The sequence below is a fragment of the Bos indicus x Bos taurus genome, chromosome 3, assembly GCF_003369695.1.
Source record: "Bos indicus x Bos taurus breed Angus x Brahman F1 hybrid chromosome 3, Bos_hybrid_MaternalHap_v2.0, whole genome shotgun sequence".
Classification (NCBI taxonomy): domain Eukaryota; kingdom Metazoa; phylum Chordata; class Mammalia; order Artiodactyla; family Bovidae; genus Bos; species Bos indicus x Bos taurus.
In genome coordinates this window covers 75,469,144-75,491,629 of record NC_040078.1, presented here as the reverse complement: position 1 = coordinate 75,491,629, position 22,486 = coordinate 75,469,144, and the positions used below count along the sequence as shown (strand labels likewise).

The following is a 22,486-nucleotide window of genomic DNA, read 5'->3' as shown; positions in this document are numbered from 1 at the left end:
AGCATAGGCTAGTTATATATGTTTATTTATGTATTTACACTATAATTTATAAATACGTGTTTATGAATATATGAATTTACTGTTTACTTCACATCTTGGAAAACATTTATCTGAACTATTACATTGATAAGAAATTGAGATATTCTTTCAGCACACTAATTTCTTTCTCTTTGCTATACTCTTAGGTAGATAAACTTTACAAATTTATACAAGTCAGATCATTTCAACGATTGTTGGTCCGTTGATTGACATACACCCTCTGCTTCTGTTTCAAATGACTACATATCACATATATTCAACACTTTGTGCCAGTTACTTCACCTACTTTATCTCCTTCAATCCTTACTGTGGCTCTCTGATGAAACCATTCATATAATAATCTTATTGCAGATTAGAAAACTAAAACATCAAACATTTAAATGACTTGCCTAGAGTTACCCAACAAGTAGTTAGTAAAGTTGGATTCAACTTTTTTAATTCATTTTTTTTAACTAGAGGAAAATCACTTGCAATGTTGTATCAGTTTCTGCTGTACAACAGTGTGAATCCCTTGTGACTCAGTCAGTGCAGAATCTGCCTGAAATGTGGGAGACCTGGGTTCGATCCCTGGGTTGGAAAGATCCCCTGGAGGAGGGCATGGCAACCCACACCAGTATTCAGGCCTGGAGAATCCCCATGGACAGAGGAGCTTGGTGGGTTACAGTCCATGGGGTTGCAAAGAGCTGGACGTGACTGCACAACTAAGCACGTGCATGTGCACGCACACACACACACACACATATCAGTTCAGTTCATTTGCTCAGTTATGTCTGACTCTTTGCGACCCCATGGACTGCAGCATGCCGGGCTTCCCTGTCCATCACCAACTCCTGGAGCCTACAGAAACTCATGTCCATAATGTCAGTGATGCCATCCAACCGTCTCATCCTCAATCTTCCCCTTCTCCTCCTGCCCTCAATCTTTCCCAGCATCAGGGTCTTTTCCAGTGAGTTGGTTCTTCACATCAGGTGGCCAAAGAATTGGAGTTTCAGCTTCAGCATCAATCCTTCCAATGAACATTCAGGACTGATTTCCTTTAAGATTGACTGATTGGATCTCCTTGCAGTCCAAGGGACTCTCAAGTGTCTTCTCCAACACCACAGTTCAAAAGCATCAATTCTTCAGTGCTCAGCTTTCTTTATAGTCCAACTCTCACATCCATACATAATGACTGGAAAAACCATAGCTTTGACTAGACGGACCTTTGTTGATAATGTCTCTGCTTTTTAATATGCTGTCTAGGTTGGTCATACTTTTCTTCCAAGGAGCAAGCATCTTTTAATTTCATGGCTGCATTCGCCATCTGCAGTGATTTTGGAGCCCCCCCCCGCCCTCAAAAAAAAATAAAGTCTCTCACTGTTTCTACTGTTTCCCCATCTATTTGCCTTGAAGTGTTGTGACCAGATGCCATGATCTTAGTTTTCTGAATGTTGAGTTTTAAGTCAACTTTTTCACTCTCCTCTTTCACTTTCATCAAGAGGCTCTTTAGTTCTTCATTTTCTACCATAAGGGTGGTGTCATCTGCATATCTAAGGTTATTGATATTTCTCCCAGCAATCTTGATTCCAGCTTGTGGTTCATCCAGCCCAGCATTTCTCATGATGTACTATGCATATAAGTTAAATAAGCAGGGTAACAATGTACAGCCTTGACGTACTCCTTTCCCAGTTTAGAACCAGTTTGTTGTTCATTGTCCGATTCTAACTGTTGCTCCTTGGCCCACATACAGATTTCTCAGGAGGCAGGTCAGGTGGTCTGGTATTCCCAACTCTTTAAGAATTTTCTACGGTTTTATGTACCACCTCTGTCTTGAGCCTACTTTTCCCCCATGCCCCATCCCTCTTGGTGATCACAGAGCACCAGACTGGACTCCCTGTGTTATGTAGCAGCTTCCTACTAGCTATTTTACACATAATGATGTTCATATATCAATGCTACTTTCTCAGTTAGTCCCATCTTCACCCTCTCCTTTCCCCACTGTGTCCACAAGTTTATTTTCTACGTTTGTGTCTCCATTACTTACCTGCGAATGGGTTCATCAGTACCATTTTTCTAGATTCTATACATATGATTTATATATGATATTTGTTTTTCTCTTTCTGACTTACTTCACTCTGTATAACAGGCTCTAGGTTCAAACACCTCTCTACAACTGACTCAGTCAGGTTCCTTTTTATGACTAAGTAATATTCCTTTGTATATATGTACCACATCTTCTTTATCCATTCATCTGTAGATGGACACCTGGTCCCTTCTATGTCCTGGCTATTGTAAATAGTGTTGCAATGAACAGGGGTGCAAGTGTCTTTTTGAGTTGTCGTTTTATCAGGGTATATGCCCAGTGGTGGGATTACTGGGTTAGATACTAGATGCTGTCAAACTGTGCTGCTGGAGAAGACTCTTGAGAGTACCTTGGACAGTAAGGAGGTCAAACCAGTCAATCCTAAAGGAAATCAACCCTGAATATTTATTGGAAGGACTGGGCTGAAGCTGATGTTCCAATACTTTAGCCACTTGATACAAAGAGCCAACTCATTGGAAAAGACCCTGATGCTAGGAAAGATTTGAGAGCAAGAGGAGAAGCAGGCGACAGAGGATGAGATGGTTGGATGGCATCAGTAACTCAATGAACATGAGTTTGAGCAAACAGGGAGATAGAGAAAGACAGGGGAAACTAATGTGCTGCCGTTCATGAGGTTGGAAAGAGTCAGACATAAATTCACTGCTGAACAACAAGTGCTAGATTTATTCCTAGTTTTTTAAGGAACCTCCCTACTGTTCACCATGGTGGCTGTATCAATTTACATTCTCACCAACAGTGCAGGACGGTTCCCTTTTCTCCACATCCTCTCTATCATTTATTCTTTGTAGAAATTTTGATGATGGCCATTCTGATTGGTGTGAGATGATACCTCATTGTAGTTTTGATTTGCATTTTTCTAATAATGAGCATCTTTTCATGTATTTATTAGCAATCTATATATCTTTTTTGGAGAAATGTGTATTTAGATCTTCTGCCCATTTTTTATTGTGTTATTTGTTTTTCTGATATTGAGGTGTATGAGCTGCTTATACATTTTGGAAATTAATCCTTTGTCAGTTGCTTCATTTGCAATTATTTTCTCCTATCCTGAGGATTGTCTTTTCATCTTGTTTATCTCTCCTTTGCTTTATAAAAGCTTTTAAGTTAGTTGGGTCTCATTTGTTTATTTTTGTTTTTTTATCCATTAAGTTAGGAGGTGAGTCATGGAGGATCTTGTTGTGATTTATGTAAAAGAGTATACTTCCTATGTTTTCCTCTAAGAGATTTATTATTTCTGGCCTTACATTTCAGTATTTAAACCATTTGAGTTTATTTTTTTTGAGTGGTGTTAGGATGTGTTCTAATTTCATTCTTTTATATATAGCTGTCCAGTTTTCCCAGCAGCACTTATTAAAGAGGCCATCTTTCCACCATTGTATATTTTTCCTCCTTTGTCAAAGATGAGGTGCCCATATGTGTATGGGTTTAATCTCTGGGTTCTCTCTCTCTCTCTTGTTCCATTGGCTTGTATCTCTGTTTTGTGCCAGTACCATACTATCTTGATGACTGTAGCTTTGTAGTATAGTCTGAAGTCAAGATGGTTGATTTCAACAGCTCCATTTTTTTTTTTCCTCTAAGATTGCTTTGGTTATTCAGTGTCTTTTGTATTTCTATACAAATAGTAAAAAATTTTTTCTAGTTCTATGAAAGGTACCATTGGTATTTGATAGGGATTGCATTGAACATGTAGATTGCTTTGGGTAGTATGGTCATTTTCACAATATTCATTCTTCCCATCCAAGAACATGGTATGCCTCTCCATCTGTTTGTGTGTCTTTGGTTTCTTTCATAAATGTCTTATAGTTTTCTCCATACAGGTTTTTTGTCTCTCAGTTCAGTTCAGTTAAATCGCTCAGTCATGTCTGACTCTTTGCAACCACATGAATTGCAGCATGCCAGGCCTCCCTGTGCATCACCAACTCCCAGAGTTCACTCAAACTCATGTCCATCTAGTTTGTGATGCCATCCAGCCATCTCATCCTCTGTCGTCCCCTTCTCCTCCTGCTCCCAACCCCTCCCAGCATCAGGGTTTTTTCCAGTGAGTCAAGTCTTCACATGAGGTGGCCAAAATATTGGAGTTTCGCTTTAGCATCAGTCCTTCCAATGAACACCCAGGAGTGATCTCCTTTAGGATGGTCTGGTTGGACCTCCTTGAAGTCCAAGAAACTCTCAAGAGTCTTCTCCAACACCACAGTTCAAAAGCATCAATTCTTTGGCACTCCACTTTCTTCACAGTCCAACTCTCACATCCATATATGACCACTGGAAAAACCATAGCCTTGACTAGACAGACCTTTGTTGGCAAAGTAATGTCTCTGCTTTTCAATATGCCATTTAGGTTGGTCATAACCTTCCTTCCAAGGAGTAAAGTGAAAGAAAGTGAAGTCACTCAGTCAAGTCCGACTCTTTGCGACCCCACAGACTGTAGCCTATCAGGCTCCTGCGTCCATGGGATTTTCCAGGCAAGAGTGCTGGAGTGGATTGCCATTTCCTTCCCCAGGGGATCTTCCTGACCCAGGAATCGAACCCAGGTCTCCCACATTGCGGGCAGACGCTTTACCATCTGAGCCACCAGGGAAGAATTTCATGGCTGCAATCACCATCTACAGTGATTTTGGAGCCGAAAAAAATAAAGTCTGACACTGTTTCCACTGTTTCCCCATCTATTTCCCATGAAGTGATGGGACTGGATGCCATGATCTTCGTTTTTTGGATGTTGAGCTTTAAGCCAACTTTTTCACTCTCCTCTTTCACTTTCATCAAGAGGCTTTTTAGTTCTTCACTTTCTGCCATAAGGGTGGTGTCATCTGCATATCTGAGGTTACTGATATTTCTCCCTGCAATCTTGATTCCAGCTTGTGCTTCATCCAGATTTTCTCATGATGTACTCTGCATATAAGTTAAATAAGCAGGGTGACAATGTACAGCCTTGACGTACTCCTTTCCCTATTTGGAACCAGTCTGTTGTTCCATATCCAGTTCTAACTGTTGCTTCCTGACCTGCATATAGGTTTCTCAAGAGGCAGGTCAGGTGGTCTGGTATTCCCATCTCTTTCAGAATTTTCCACAGTTTTTTGTGATCTACACAGTCAAAGACTTTGGCATAGTCAATAAAGCAGAAATAGATGCTTTTCTGGAACTCTCTTCCTTTTTCAATGATCCAGTGGATGTTGGCAATTTGATCTCTGGTTCCTCTGCCTTTTCTAAAATAAGCTTGAACATCTAAAAGTTCACAGTTCATGTATTGCTGAAGCCTGGCTTGGAGAATTTTGAGCATTACTTTACTTGCGTTAGGTAGGTTTATTCTTAGGTATTTAATTCTTTTTGTTGCAATGGTGAGTGGAATTGCTTCTTTAATTTATCTTTCAGATTTTTCATTGTTAGTGCATAGGAATGCAAGAGATATGTGTGTATTAATTTTATATCCTACAACTTTACTAAATTCATTGATTGCTGCTGCTAAGTTGCTTCAGTCGTGTCTGACTGTGTGCAACTCCATAGACAGCAGCCCACCAGGCTCCCCCGTTCCTGGGATTCTCCAGGCAAGAACACTGGAGTGGGTTCCCATTACCTTCTCCAATGCATGAAAGTGAAATGTGAAAGTGAAGTCGCTCAGTTGTGTCCAATTCTTAGCGACCCCATGGACTGCAGCCCACCAGGCTCCTCCAACCACGGGATTTTCCAGGCAAGAGTACTGGAGTGGAGTGCCACTGCCTTCTCCAAAATTCATTGATTAGCTCTAGTGATTTTCTGGTAGCATCTCTAGGGTTTTCTATGAAGCAACAGTTAGAACTGGGCATGGACCAGCAGACTGGTTCCAAATAGGAAAAGGAGTACGTCAAGGCTATATATTGTCACCCTGATAATTTAACTTGTATGCAGAGTACATCAAGAGAAACGCTGGGCTGGAAGAAGCACAAGCTGGTATCAAGACTGCTGGGAGAAATATCAGTAACCTCAGATATGCAGATGACACCACCCTTATGGCAGAAAGTGAAGAGGAACTAAAAAGCCTCTTGATGAAAGTGACAGTGGAGAGTGAAAAAGTTGATTTAAAGCTCAACATTCAGAAAACGAAGATCATGGCATCTGGTCCCATCACTTCATGGAAAATAGATGTGGAAGCGGTGAAAACAGTGTCAGACTTTATTTTTTTTGGCTCCAAAATCACTGTAGATGGTGACTGCAGCCATGAAATTAAACGACGCTTACTCCTTGGAAGGAGAGTTATGACCAACCTAGATAGCATATTGAAAAGCCGAGATATTACTTTGCCCACAAAGGTCCATCTAGACAAGGCTATGGTTTTTCCAGTAGTCATGTATGGATGTGAGAGTTGGATGGTGAAGAAAGCTGAGCACCAAAGAATAGATGCTTTTGAACTGTGGTGCTGGAGAAGACTCTTGAGAGTCCCTTGGACTGCAAGGAGATCCAACCAGTCCATCCTAAAGGAGATCAGTCCTGGGTGTTCATTGGAAGGACTGACGCTGAAGCTAAAACTCCAGTACTTTGGCCACCTCATGTGAAGACTTGACTCACTGGAAAAGACCCTGATGCTGGGAGGGATTGGGGGCAGGAGAAGAAGGGGACGACAGAGGATGAGATGGCTGGATGGCATCACAAACTAGATGGACATGCGTTTGAGTGAACTCTGGGAGTTGGTGATGCACAGGGAGGCCTGGCATGCTGCAATTCATGTGGTTGCAAAGAGTCGGACATGAGTGACTGAACTGAACAGATATATAGTATAATGTCGTCTGCGGACATTGAGAGTTTTACTTCTTCGTTTCCATTCTGGATTCATTTCTTTTTCTTCTCTTAGTAGCATGGTTAGGACTTTCAAAACTGTATTGAATAATTGTGATAAGAGTGGGCACCCTTGTCTTGTTTCTGATCTTAAAGGAAATGCTTTCAGTTTTTCACCATTGTGAATAGTGTTTGCCATGGATTTATCACATATGTTTATTATGTTGAGGTAAATTCCTTTTATGCCCATTTCCTGGGGAGTTTTTATCATAAATCGGTGTTAAATTTTTTTATAATGTTTCTCTGCATCTATTGAGATGATATCCTTTTCATCTTTCAGTTTTTGATATGGTGTATCACATTGATCGATTTGTGTATGTTGAAGAATCTTTGCATCCCTGAGATAAACCCTACTTGATCATAGTGCATGATTCTTTTAATATGTTGTTGGATTCTATTTGCTAGAATTTTGTTGAGAATTTTTGCATTTATGTTTATCAGTGATATTGGCTTGTAATTTTCTTTTTTTGTAATACCTTTGTCTAGTTTTGTTATCAGTGTGATGATGGCCCCATAGAATTTGTAAGTTTTCCTCCCTCTGCAATTTTTTGAAAGAGTTTGTGCAAGATAGTGTTAGCTCTTCTCTAAACATTTGGTAGAAATCACATATGAAGCTGTCTGGCCCTGAGCTTTTATTTGTTGGAATATTTTTGATCACAGTTTTTATTTCAGTGCTTATAATTGGTCTGTACATATTTTCTATTTCTTCCTGGTTTAGGCTGTACTTTTCTAGGAATTTGTCCATTTATTCCAGGTTGTCCATTAAATTAGCATATAGTTGCTCATATTATTAGTAGTCTCTTATAATCCTTGGTATTTCTGTGTTGTCTGTTATAACTTATTTTTCATTTCTAATTTTATTGATTTGAATCTTCTCCCTCTTTTTTTAATGAATCTAGTTAATGGTTTGTCAATTTTGTTTCTCCTATCAAAGGACCAGCTTTTAGTTTTATTGATCTTTGCTATTGCATCCTTCATTTTCTGTTCATTTATTTCTACTCTGATCTTTACAATTTCTTTCCTTCTACTAACTTAGGCAATTTTTTTCTTCTTCTTTTTCTTGTTCCTTTAAGTGTAAGGTTAGATTATTTTTTTGATGTTTTTCTAATTTCTTGAGGTAGACTTTTATTACTATAAACATCCCTCTTAGTTCTGCTTTTACTGTATCCCATAGGTTTTGAATTGTCTTGTTTTCATTGTCATTTGTCTCTAGGTTTTTTTTTTTTTTTTTTTCCTCTTCAATTTTTTCAGTGACCACTTGGTTATTTAGAAGCATATTGTATAGCCTTCTTGGGCTTGTGTTGTTTATAGTTTTTTCCTTTGTAATTGGTATCTAGTCTTATTATGGTCAGAAAGAATGTTTGATACAATTTCAATTTTTTCAAATTTTACCAAGGCTTAATATGTGACCCAGGATGTGATCTACCCTGGAGAATGTTCTGTGTGCATTTGGGAAAAGGTATATTCTACTGTTTTTGGGTGGAATGTCCTGTAGACATCAGTTAAGGTCCATCTGATTTTATGTGACATTTAAGGCTTATGTTTCCTTACTAATTTTAATTTGTCTGGATGATCTGTCCATTGGTGTGAGTGTGGTGTTAAAAGTCTCCTGTTATTGCTGTGTAACTATCGATTTCCCCTTTTGTATTTGTTAGTATTTGCCTTATGTATTGAGGTCCTCCTATGTTCGGTGCATATATATTTATAATTGTTATATTTTCTTCCTGGATTGATCCTTTGATGATTGCATAGTATTCTTCCTTGTCTCTTATAGCTGTCTTTATTTTAAAGTCTATTTTACCTGATATGAGTATTGCTACTTCCACTTTCTTTTGATTTCTATTTGCATAGAATATCTTTTTCCAGCCCATCACATTGGTCTTTATGTGTCTCTAGGTCTGAAGCAGGTCTCTTGTAGAAAACATATATAGAGGTCTTGTTTTTGTATCCATTCAGCCAATCTGTGTCTTTTGGTTGGATCACTTAATTCTTTTATATTTATGGTAATTATTGCTATGTATGATCCTATTACCACTTACTTTATTGTCTTGGATTTGTTTTTGTAGGCCTTTTCTTTCTGTGTTTCCTGTCTAGAGAAGTTCCTTTAGCTGTAAAGGAAGTTGTAAAGTTTAGAAGTTGTAACGTTGGTTTGGTGGTGCTGAATTCTCTTAACTTTTGCTTATCTGTAAATCTTTCAATTTCTCCTTAGAATCTGAATAAGATCCTTACTGGGTACAGTAATCTTGGTTGTTGGTTTTTTTTCTTTTCATTGCTTTAAGTGTATCCTGCCACTCCCTTCTTGCCTGTAGAGTTTCTCCTGAAAGATCAATCGTTAACCTTATTTGGATTCCTTTGTATGCTATTTGTTGCTTTTCCCTCACTACTTCTAATACTTTTGTTTGTGTTTCATTTTTGTTAGTTTGATTAATATCTATCTTGGTGTGTTTCACTCTGCATTTTCTTGTATGGGACCCTGTGGGCTTCCTGGACTTTGGTAACTATTTCCTTCCCCATGTTAGGAAAGTTTTAGATTATAATCTCCTGAAATATTTTCTCATACTGTTTCTTTTTCTCTTCTTCTTCTGGGATTCCCTATAATTTGAATATTGGTGTATTTCATGTTGTCTCAGTGGTCTCTAAGACTGTCCTCATTTCATTCTTTTTTCTTATTCTTCTCTGCTTCAATTATTTCCACCATTCTATCTTCCAACTCACTTATGGGATTCCATTTTAATTCAACAGATTCAACTCTGAATGGTTTTTTAAGTTTAAACTTTAAACAATATAATGCAAGTTTTTAACAAATGATGTGGTAACATTTCACCACAGCAGGAGATTCCATTTTTAGCAGAAGATAAAGAGATACAGTCTTTTCTTTAAAATTCTACTATAGTTTGCTTCTGCTCCCATATCTTGGTTTACACACAATTTCAGCCAATATCAGCCAAAGGCGGACACCTGTGGAGATAAGGCATCAGCACACCGGCTTGTAATGAGCCCAGATTGGTGACTGAACAGAAAAAGCTAAAAGGAGAAAAGAAAAAGCCCTGTACCCTTTTTGGTTGCAGCTATCCTGAGTGATTATGAATACTCAGGAGAAATGTTGAGGATAGTTCGAAGGTTGCCTTATTGACTTCAGTGCCATTTTGTTAACATCTAGTTAATAAGGGCAGCTCTAGGTGTTATGACCTTTCCAAAAAAAAAAAAAAAGAATTGCTTTTCTCATCCAACTCATACATAATGGCACTCCTAAGACTTCTTGAGTTTTCATTAAGAAACCAGACACTTCAGCAGTAATTTTAGGATAGCATAGTTTCTGATGAATTTTCACATAGAAAGAAGTGGCTGAGAAACATCCCCACAAAACTTTCATACCCTGACTTTTCAGTGGTAAATGACCTATTTGGTTTGGTTATCCTCCTGCTGCTTTGCTCGACCTCAAGATCCTATGAACATGGTGGTCTAGATCACCTTCCTAGAATCTAGGAAGGTGAGGATTTACTTTCCCATTTATCTATCATCAAAAAATTCATCTAAATCCTACCACAAACTGTTCCTTATCTTTCTGTCAGATATGAAGTACTTGGCAGGACTAGTGCTTCATGCTTAATAATATTTTCAAGGTGAAAGTGTTAGTCACTTAGTCACACCCAGCTCTTTGTGACTCAATAGACTCTAGCCCTTCAGGCACCTCTGTCCATGGGATTCTCCAGGGAAGAATACTGGAGTGGATTGCCATTTCCTCCTCCAGGGGATTTTCTCAATCCAGGAATTGAACCCACTTCACCTGCACCTCCTGATTTACAGGCAGATTCTTAATTGCTGAATCACTGGGGAAGCCCAACAGTTTCAAAACTAGAGACCAATCAGTACTGCAGGGATATAGCAATGGCTTCTTATAGCCATTTTCTCTTCTAACTTTTGTAGGGCTTATTAGAGTCATTTTTCAGTAACTATGAGGGATGAGTTCCAGAAGCCCTATGGATACCAAAATCCACAGGTGCTGAAGTCCCATATATAAAATGATGGGATATTTACATGTAACCTATGCACAGAAGCAGAAGATATTAAGAAGAGGTGGCAAGAATATAAAGTGGTGGAATATTTACATATAACCTATGTAACAGAAGGAGAAGATATTAAGAAGAAATGGCAAGTATACACAGAAGAACAATACAAAAAGATCTTCACGACCCAGATAATCATGATGGTGTGATCACCAACCTAGAGACAGACATCCTGGAATGAAAAGTCAAGTGGGTCTTAGGAAGCACCACTACGAACAAAGCTAGTGGAGGTAAATGGAATTCCAATTGAGCTATTTCAAATCCCAAAAGATGATGCTGTGAAAGTGATGCACTCAATATGCCAGCAAATATGGAAAACTCAGCGGTGACCACAAGACTTAAAAAGGTCAGTTTTCATTCCAATCCCAGAGAAAGGCAATGCCAAAGAATGCTCAAGCTACTGCACAATTGTACTCATCTCACACGCTAGTAAAGTAATGATCAAAATCCTCCAAGCCAGGCTTCAACAATATGTGAACCATGAACTTGCAGATGTTCAGGCTGGTCTTAGAAAAGGCAGAGGAACCAGAGATCAAATTGCCAACATCTGCTGGATCATTGAAAAAACAAGAGAGTTCCAGAAAAACATCTACTTCTTCTTTATTGAATCTGCCAAAGCCTTTGACAATGTGAACACAACAAACTGTGGAAAATTCTTAAAGAGATGGGAATACCAGACCACCTGACCTGCCTCCTGAGAAATCTATATGCAGGTCAAGAAGCAACAGTTAGAACTGGACATGGAACAATGACTGGTTCCAAATAGGGAAAGGAGTACGTCAAGGCTGTATATTGTCACCTTGCTTATTTAATTATATTCTGAGTACATCATGAGAAAGGCTGGGCTGGAAGAAGGACAAGCTGGAATCAAGATTGCCAGGAGAAATATCAATAACCTCAGATATGCAGATGACACCATCCTTATGGCAGAAAGTGAAGAGGAACTAAAGAGCCTCTAGATGAAAGTGCAAGAGGAGAGTGAACAAGTTGGCTTAAAACTCAACATTCAAAAAACTAAGATCATAGCATCTGGTCCCATCACTTCATGGCAAATAGATGGGGATATAATGGCAGGCTTTATTTTGGGGGGCTCCAAAATCACTGCAGATGGTGACTGCAGCCATGAAATTAAAAATGCTTGCTCCTTGGAAGAAAAGTTATGACCAATGTAGACAGCATATTAAAAGCAGAGACAGACGAAGGTCCGTCTAGTCAAAGCTATGGTTTTTCCAGTAATTATGTATGGATATGAAAGTTGGACTATAAAGAGAGCTGAGTGCCAAAGAATTGATGCTTTTGAATGGTGGTATTGGAAAAGGCTCTTGAGAGTCCCTTGGACTGCAAGGAGATCCAACCAGTCCATCCTAAAGGAAATCAGTCCTGAATATTCATTGGAAGGACTTACGTTGAAGCTGAAACTCCAATACTTTGCCCACCTGATGTGAAGAACTGACTGATCTGAAAAGACCCTGATGCTGGGAAAGATTAAAGGCAGGAGGAAAAGGGGACGACAGAGGGTGAGATGGTTGGACGGCATCACCAACTCAACGGACATGACTTTGAGTTAACTTCAGGCGTTGGCGATGGACAGGGAGGCCTGGCGTGCTGCAGTCCATAGGGTCTCAAAGAGTTGGACACGACTGAGCAACTGAACTGAACTGAACCTATACACATACACCTGTGTACTTTAAGTCATCTCTAGATTACTTATAATACTTAATGAGATATATATGCTATGTAAATAGTTGCCAGTGTGTAGCAAATTTGAGTTTTGCTTTCTGGAAATTTCTAAGGTTTTATTAAAAAAAATATTTCCTACCTGCCTCTTTGTTAATCCATCAATGTGAAACTTATGGTTATGGAGGCCAACTATTTGTTTAACTCATTTTTATATACTGATTGTAACATCCACTGCATCTTTTATTCCTCTGACTATCACATTTATGGATTAAGTTGTGGCTTACTGATTTTGAGTAAGAAAAATTCGTGTTTTTCTGTCACAAAGCCAACAGCACAGCTGTGACAGCAGATGAGCAGCTCTCCAAGGGCAATCAGCCATCTGGCCACCTCAGAGACTCCAGAGAGGATTCCAGGAAGGGCTGCTCACCTAGTCACCCTCTCAGGCAGATGCAGAGTGCACTGTGTGTCAGCTAGGGAGAGTTGTTTAAAATGTTTTAGGGCTTCTGAATCATTTGGGGATGTCTATTGATTTATGATTTTTCCTTAGATGTCTTTCCATTGTGCATGTTCAGTCTTCCCAACCTTATAAAATGAAAGGAGCAAGCAAAGACTTTATTTTGTTTTCTTATATCTGCTGGTTTCCCCTTCCTTTTGTTGGTTTCTATGATAACTAAATAAGCCCAACTATTCTTTTCTTTAGATTAGTAAATAGCCAAGATCTATCTTATACTAAATTTTTCTCAGTTTTTGTCTAATTTCCAATTATTACTTCATAAAATATAACTCAGTATTCACATTTTATTTTTAAAACATATACGTGTACTATACGACACTAATGTATTATTAAGTTTTTATTCTTACTTAATGATTATCCATATGGTGTTTACACTATGTATTATTCTGAATGTTAAACTATAGTTTAGTATATTTTCATGTACTCTTTTTCTAATTTTAGGTGTACAAGAATTTCCAGAAAACATAAAGTGCTGTAAGTGTTTAACAATTATTGAAGCCAGTGTCAATCCCATTTCTAAGTGAGTATGAGTCATCACATTTTATTTATCTTTGTGTTTCCAGGGATAAAATAATAAAGATAAAAGAAGCTCACATAGTAAATGAATTTTAAGTGCTGTCTTTAAAATTCAATTTAATAGAATATTGGTAAAGAATAATCAAATCAGAATAGTTCAACAAAAGATGATTAAAGCATTGCTGAGTAATAGTGAAGGCCTAATTGGCACAGATGGCATTACTTTACAGCAAACTATATCATTTTTTGTGGCTATCAGGTGACATTCCATGGAAAAGCACCAAAACTAAGAAAACAGTAATTAGTTGTGGTCGTGCTGAAAAATTAGCATCATGGTTCTGATGAAAGTTCAAGAAAGTACAAGAGTGTAAGGTGCATGAAATTAGTTGATAATGTGGTTCAAGCTGGAAAATGAATTAAGTATGATCTGAAAAAAGGACTATTTAAGTACCAGTGATTACATGAAGAGGGAAAAAGTTAATTCTATGAGGATAGCCAAATGAAAGACATGGATGGTCAAGATGCTGTGACCAGAAGTAGGATATTTATGTGTTACGATCTGTTAGTAGAGCAATGCCATGGGAAAGTAAAATTCAGCATGTGACCATGTTTCAAATTACAATTATGTCATAGTGATAGAGTGTACTGTGGAATCAAATAAGTCAAGAAACTACGACATGAATGGCTTCGGTGAGTCATGAACCTGAATGTTAAAGTTATTTAACCAAAAAATCTAGAAAGTCTATTGAAAGGTGTAGTAATATTTGAAAGTGGTTGAATTTATTCAGTGGTGTTGGGATGCAGGTAATGAGTTGCAAAGTAAGACTGGTATTTTAACTATACCAAAACTGAAAGAAGGATTTGAGAAAATTCCTTCAGTCCTTTGTCCACATAGAGAAGGGAGACAGGGAGAAACTAAAGTTCAATTAATCAATCTAGTGTTTCCAGAAGACAAAAGAAGGCATTTAACGGGAAATTTTTCTCCAGTAGGGTTGAGGATAGATAGTGGAGGGGATGGTTTCTCTATAGATCATAAAAAGAGGATGTAAGTGAGACAAGAAGTGAAATAGAATGTAAAAGGAAAAGTTTAGATGAGGCTCTTTACAGTAAATGGTTAGTGAAATAATTTGAGGCCTTTAGTAGAAAGTATGGAGCATTAAGGAACAAACTATGATTGAAAGATACAAATTTTCTACCTCAAATGTAAAATATGGTGCAGAAAAAAAATGTGAAAAGTATTCTTCAAAAAACTTAGACCAAAATGCAACTTTCTCATAAAAGAAATAAATATTGCTGACTTATCACAAAAAGACTCTAAATATGTCATTGACTTAAGTCATAATCCAGGGCAGATGATTAATTGTTTTGATTTCTAGTTCTTTAATTCTAATAGCTCATTGTATTTAGGAATTATCATCAGGTCTTTGGGGGTGGAAGTCAGATAATAAATTACAAAAGCTTAAAATCTATAGTTTTATTGACTATGTCTCTGAATTACTCTCATACATTTAACTTTTCAAAAGATAAATGAATACAACCAATTTCATCAAAAAATGTCTAACACTAAAAGCAAGTTTGATAATTCATTTAAAAAATCACTCAAAAGAAAAGTCAATTTAGGGAAAAAAAGTTACTCAAAAGAAAAATCAAATTCCTGTGGTTTTGCCTTTCCCAAAATATCATATAAATAATGCCATACTTTGTGTGTTTTTACTTACACAGTGATTTTAAGATTTATTCCTGCCATTTCAAGAATTCTACTACATTCCCATTTATTTCTAGGTAGAATTCCTTTGTATGAATATAGCACAAGCTGTTTACATATTCCTCAGTTGATAGATATTTAAGTTGTTTCTAGTTTGGAGCTCTTATGAATAAAGTAGCTATAAACATTTCGGTACAGGTGTTTGTGTAAGCATCTGTTTTCACTTCTACTAAGCGAACACCTAGGAGTAGTTTTCTGCATAGTGAGGTATGTGTATGTATCACCTTATAAGAAATTTCCAAACTGTTTTCAAAATAGCTATTTCATTGTGCATTCCCATCAGCAATCTATTAGATTTTCCATTATTCCTTATTATTTGTCAGGATCTGATACTATCAGTTGTTTAATTTTTTTTCTATTTTAGCCATTCTAGTAGATACAGTATCTCTTTGTTATAACTCACTGTAGTTTTAATTTACAGTTTTAAAATCAAATTAAATTCTTTCCTTGTATTTCTTTAAAATATTATTGCTTCTTTGATAAAAGTTCAGGTTTTTTTTTCATATTTATTGAGTTCTCTTTAATAGAAATTCTTTGATAAAAGTTCAGGTTTTTTTTTCATATTTATTGAGTTCTCTTTAATAGAAATTCTTTATGAATTCTGGCTAAAAATCGGATACCTTTAGTCAGAATTTAATTTGATTTTAAAACTGCAAATATTTGCTCTTATGACTTAGCTTTGCACTTCCTGAACAGTAACTTTCAAAGATCAAAAGATTTTCATTTTGATGAGGCCCTATTTATAATTTTTTATTATTTATTCTTCTTGTTGCTATCTAAGAGATCTTTACTATTGATAAATCATAGTTATAAAGATTTTCCCCTAAGCTTTCCTTTGGAACTTTTGTAGTTTTGATTTTACAGTTAGGTCTATGATCCATTTAAAGTTGCTTTTTGTTTATATGTATGGTGTGTGTGTGTTGTGCTTCTCTTTTTTCTTTATTTATTGCATTTTATTTGTTCCAGTACCATTTGTTGAAAATTTTATCCTTTTTTGTAGATAAAATTATCTGAGTATCTGTTTTGTAAGTCAGTGGATCTTATGTGTTTGGAACCATTTCTGGATTCTATATTTTTGTGTTAATCTATATGCCTCTCCTAATACCAGTTTTACACTATCTCAATTACTATAGCTTTGTAATAATTTACACAGTCAGGGAATGTGAGTCCTTCAACCTTTTTCTTCTTTATCAAATTATTTGGGCTCTTCTATTTCCTTTCCTTTTCCATATACTTTTTTAATCAGCTTGCCAGTTTCTACAAAAATATGAAAATCTTATGGAATTTTGATAATAGTTGTATTGAATCTGTAGATAAATTTGAGCAGAATTGACATGTCAAAAATATTGAGTATTCCTTTCCCTAAACATAGTGCATATCTATTTTACTCCAAGTATTTCAGGTTTGGGGGTAATTATAAATGATTTATTTATTACAAAAACACAATTGCTTATTGTATGTTGACCTTAAATCCTGCAGCTTTAAATAGATTCATTTAATGTTACTAATAAATATTTTGTAAATTTGAAGAAGAAAGCATACAATTTTCTAATAAATCATCATGTCACCTGGGAATAAAAAAAGTTTTATTTCATTCTTCCCAATCTATAATTCATTAATTTATTTCTTTAGCCTTATTGTCCTGGCTAGGACCTCCTATATAATGTTGAATAGAAGAGGTGAAAACAGACACCATTGCCTTGTTCTCAATCTTAAGGAGAAAGCATTCAGACTTTCACCATTATGTTTGTATGTATCAATCCTGAATGTTATTTTTTTAATACATTCCCTTTATCAGGCTGAGGAAATTTTAAATAACCTATTTCTCACTTCCTTTTAAGCTCTTACCAACAGGGTTATCAAAGCTTAGATTCCTACTTTCAAACTTTTGAAGAAAATCTAAGCTTTCTCTATAACACTCTTCAATATTTGTGCAGTCTCTGACCACTTCCTGACTCCAAAGTCACTCCACATTTTTAAAGAATTTATTACAGCAGAATCCCAATTTCAGATACCAAAATCAGTGTCAGTTTTATAATTCTGTACAAGAAATCACCACACACTTAGTGTTTAAAACAATATACATTTGTTATCTTTTAGTTTATGTGAGTCAGGAATCTAGGCATGCTATAGCTGGGTTCACTTTTTGAGATTTTCACCAGGCTACTATCAAAGCAACAGTCAACCTATAATCTCATCTGGAGGCGTAACTGGAAAAAAAAAATCCATTTTCAACCTCATTCAGCTTATTGGCAGAATTCATTTCCTTGCTGTCATAAACCTGTGAGCCCCAGCATTTTTCTGGCTGACAGCTAGAGGCCATTCTTGAATCCTAAATGCTAGTGCAATCCCCAGTCAGGTGACCCTCTCCGTACATAGTTCACAACACAGCATCTTGTTTCTTCAGGGCAAACAGATGAGTAGAGTGAGCATCCTACTAAGAGAGAGGTGTATAACATACTATAGTTTAGAGAATGACATCCTATTTGCCACAGTCCATTAATCAGAAGCAAAGCACAAGTCCTACCAGTACTCAAGAGGAGAAGATTTTGCAAAGGCATAAACTTCTAAGGCTCCAAAATCACTGCAGATATTGACTGCAGCCATGAAATTAAAGACGCTTGATCCTTGGAAGAGAAACTATGACAAACATAGACAGCATATTAAAAAGCAGAAACATTACTGTGCCAACAAAAGTCCATATAGTCAAAGCTATAGTTTTTCCAGTAGTCATGTATGGATGTAAAAATTGGAACATAAAGAAGGCTGAGTGCTAAAGAACTGATGCATTTGAACTGTGATGTTGGAGAAGACTCTTGACAGTCCCTTGGACTATAAGGATAAAACCAGTCAATCCTAAAAGGAATCAATCCTGAATATTCATTTAAGGGACTGATGCTGAGGCTAAAACTCCAATACTTTGGTAACCTGATGCAAAGAGCTGACTCACTGGAAAAGCCCCTTATGCTGGGAAAGATTGAAGGAGAAGGGTATGACAGAAGACGAGATTGTTGGATGGCATCACCCATTCAATGGACATTAGTTTGAGCAAGCTCTAAGAGATAGTGAAGGACAGGGAAGTCTGGCATGCTCCAGTTAATGGGGTCACAAAGAGTGGGACACAAATGAGAGACTGAACAACAATGAAACTTATAGGGGCTTCCATGTGGCACTAGTGGTAAAGAATCTGCCTGCCAATGCAAGAGACACAGGAAAAGTGGGTTTGATCCCACATTTGGGTGAGGATCCCACTTTTGGGTGATTACTCACCCAGAGCCAAACATCCTGTAATGCAAAGTCAAGTTGGCCTTGGGAAGCATCACTCGGGGCAAAGCTAGTGGAGGTGATGGGATTCTAGCTGAGCTATTTAAAATCCTAAAAGATGATGCTGTGAAAGTGCTGCACTCAATATGCCAGCAAATATGGAAAACTCAGCAGTGGCCACAGGACTGGAAGAGCTCACTTTTCATTCCAATCCCAAAGAAAGGCAATGCCAAAGAATGTTCAAACTACCGCACAATTGCACTCATCTCACACACTAGCAAAGTAATGATCAAAATTCTCCAAGCCAGGCTTCAGCAGAAGGTGAACTGTGAACCTGCAGATGTTCAAGCTGGATTTAGAAAAGGCAGAGGAACCAGAGATCAAATTGCCAACATCCGTTGGATCATCGAAAAAGCAAGAGACTTCCAGAAAAACATCTACTTCTGCTTTGTTGACTCTGCCAAAGCCTTTGATTGTGTGGACCACAACAAACTGTGGAAAATTCTGAAAGAGATGGGAATACCAGACCATCTGACCTGCCTCTTGAGAAATCTATATGCAGGTCAAGAAGCAACAGTTAGAACTGGACATGGAACAACACACTGGTTCCAAATTGGGAAAGGAGTATGTCAAGGCTATATATTGTCACCCTGCTTATTTAACTTATATGCAGAGTACATCATGAAAAATGCTGGTCTGGATGAAGCACAAACTGGAATCAAGATTGCCTGGAGAGATATCAACAACCTCAGATATGTAAATGGCACCACCCTTATGGCAGAAAGAGAAGAAGAATGAAAGAGCCTCTTGATGAAAGTGAAAGAGAACAGTGAAAAAGTTGACTTAAAACTCAATATTCAGAAAACTCAGATCGTGGCATCCAGTCCCATCACTGCATGGCAAATAGATGGGGAAACAATAGGAACAGTGAGAGATTTTATTTTGGGAGGACTCCAAAATCATTGCACTTGGTGATTGCAGCCATGGAATTAAAAGACGCTTACTCCTTGGAAGGAAAGTTATGACCAACCTATACAGCATATTAAAAAGCAGAGACATTAATTTGCCAACAGAAGTCCATCTAGTCAAAGCTATGGTTTTTCCAGTAGTCATGTATGGATGTTAATTTGGACTATAAAGAAAGCTGAGCACCAAAGAATTGATGCTTTTGAACTGTGGTGTTGGAGAAGACTCTTGAGAGTCCCCTGGACTGCAAAGAGATCAAAGCAGTCAATTGTAAAGGAAATCAATCCTGAATATTCATTGGAAAGATTGATGCTGAAGCTGAAACTCCAATACTTCGCCCACTTGATGGGATGAACTGACTCATTGGAAAAGACCCTGATGCTGGGAAAGATTCAAGGCAAGAAGAGAAGGGGACAACAGAGGATGAGATATTGGATGGCATCACTGACTCGATGGACATGAGTTTGAGTAAGCTCCAGGAGTTGGTGATGGACAGGGGATTCCGGCGTGCTGCAGACCATGAGGTTGCAAAGATAGGGACACAACTTAGCGACTGAACTGAACTGAACTGGGTCTGGAAGGTCTCCAGGAGTAAGAAATGGCACCACACTCAAGTATTCTTGCCAGAAAAATTCCATGGGCAGGGAAACCTAGTGGGCTACTGTCCATAGGGCTGCAGAGAGTCCCACACAACTAGCAACTAAGCAGCAGCAGCAGCAAATTTCTAGAAGAGATCTTGGGGACACCTTAGAATATAGCCAATCTTTGATAATTGTTTTGCTCAGAATTTTTGTTGTCAAGAGATGTTGAGTTTTGTCAAAGTTTTTGTTTTATTTTTTAAAATAATATCTATTGCCACAATGATATACATAAACTTACCTGGTCATAAAATATTATGCATTTTATACATGAATGCCTCTGATTTGATAGTATCTTCTAAGGATTTTCCCATCTATATTCGTGAGGCATATTAGCCTGAAATTTTTTTCATATAATTTCTCTGTCTGCTTTTGGTATCAAGGGAAAACTGGCCTCATTAAAATAGTTGGGAAATGTCATCTTCTATTTCCTGTAAGAAATTATATAGTATTGGAATTATTTCTTCCCTAAGTATTGATAGAATGTGCAAGTGGAACATTCAAGCCTGAGCTTTTCTTTATGGGAAAGTTTTAATTACAAATTTAATTTCCATAATACCTATCAGATCAGATCAGTCACTCAGTCGTGTCCAACTCATTGCAACCCCATGAATCACAGCATGCCACGCCTCCCTGTCCATCACCAACTCCCGGAGTTCACTCAGACTCACGTCCATCGAGTCAGTGATGCCATCCAGCCATCTCATCCTCTGTCGTCCCCTTCTCCTCCTGCCCCCAATCCCTCCCAGCATCAGAGTCTTTTCCAATGAGTCAACTCTTCACATGAGGTGGCCAAAGTACTGGAGTTTCAGCTTTAGCGTCATTCCTTCCAAAGAAATCTCAGGGCTGATCTCCTTCAGAATGGACTAGTTGGATCTCCTTCAGAATGGACTAGTTGGATCTCCTTGCAGTCCAAGGGACTCTCAAGAGTCTTCTCATATACCACAGTTCAAAAGAGTCAGTTCCTCAGCACTCAGCCTTCTTCACAGTCCAGCTCTCACATCCATGCATGACCACAGGAAAAACCATAGCCTTGACTAGGTGAACCTTTGTTGGCAAAGTAATGTCTCTGCTTTTGAATATGCTATCTAGGTTGGTCATAACTTTCCTTCCAAGGAATAAGCATCTTTTAATTTCATGGCTGCAGTCACCATCTGCAGTGATTTTGGAGCCCAGAAAAATAAAGTCTGACACTGTTTCCACTGTTTACCCATCTGTTTGCCATGAAGTGATGGGACCAGATGCCATGATCTTCGTTTTCTGAATGTTTAGCTTTAAGCCAACTTTGTCACTCTCCACTTTCACTTTCATCAAGAGGCTCTTTAGTTCTTTTTCACTTTCTGCCATAAGGGTGGTGTCATCTGCATATCTGAGGTTATTGATATTTCTCCCAGCAATCTTGATTCCAGCTTGTGTTTCTTCCAGCCCAGCATTTCTCATGATGTACTCTGCATAGAAGTTAAATAAACGGGGTGACAATATACAGCCTTGACGAACTCCTTTTCCTATTTGGAACCAGTCTGTTGTTCCATGTCCAGTTCTAACTGCTGCTTCCTGACCTGCATACAAATTTCTCAAGAGGCAGGTCAGATGGTCTGGTATTCCCATCTCTTGAAGAATTTCCCACAGTTTATTGTGATCCACACAGTCAAAGGCTTTGGCATAGTCAATAAAGCAAAAATAGATGTTTTTCTGGAACTCTCTTGCTTTTTCCATGATCCACCGGATGTTGGCAATTTGATCTCTAGTTCCTCTGCCTTTTCTAAAACCAGCTTGAACATCAGGAAGTTCACGGTTCACATATTGCTGAAGCCTGGCTTGGAGAATTTTGAGCATTACTTTACTAGCATGTGAGATGAGTGCAACTGTGCGGTAGTTTGAGGATTCTTTGGCATTGCCTTTCTTTGGGATTGGAATGAAAACTGACCTTTTCCAGTCCTGTGGCCACTGCTGAGTTTTCCGTATTTGCTGGCATATTGAGTGCAGCACTTTCACAGCATCATCTTTCAGGATTTGGAATAGCTCAACTGGAATTCCATCACTACCACCAGCTTTGTTCGTAGTGATGCTTTCTAAGGCCCACTTGACTTCACATTCCAGGATGTCTGGCTCTAGGTCAGTGATCACACCATCGTGATTATCTGGGTC

At 37.9% G+C, this 22,486-nt stretch overlaps 1 protein-coding gene across 15 annotated transcripts in view; it reads left to right on the top strand.

Moving 5' to 3' along the window:
• The window catches only part of LRRC7 (leucine rich repeat containing 7), a 622,091-nt gene that overhangs the window by 290,818 nt on the left and 308,787 nt on the right, over positions 1–22,486 (top strand). For all 15 annotated transcript variants that reach the window (XR_003510334.1, XR_003510333.1, XM_027536916.1 and 12 more), the window contains one exon: positions 13,631–13,709. Coding sequence is in view for 13 of the 15 variants with exons in the window: in XM_027536916.1 (XP_027392717.1) it covers positions 13,631–13,709 (79 nt within the window). In the remaining 2 variants the exon portion in view is untranslated. The remainder of the gene's footprint in view (positions 1–13,630; positions 13,710–22,486) is intronic.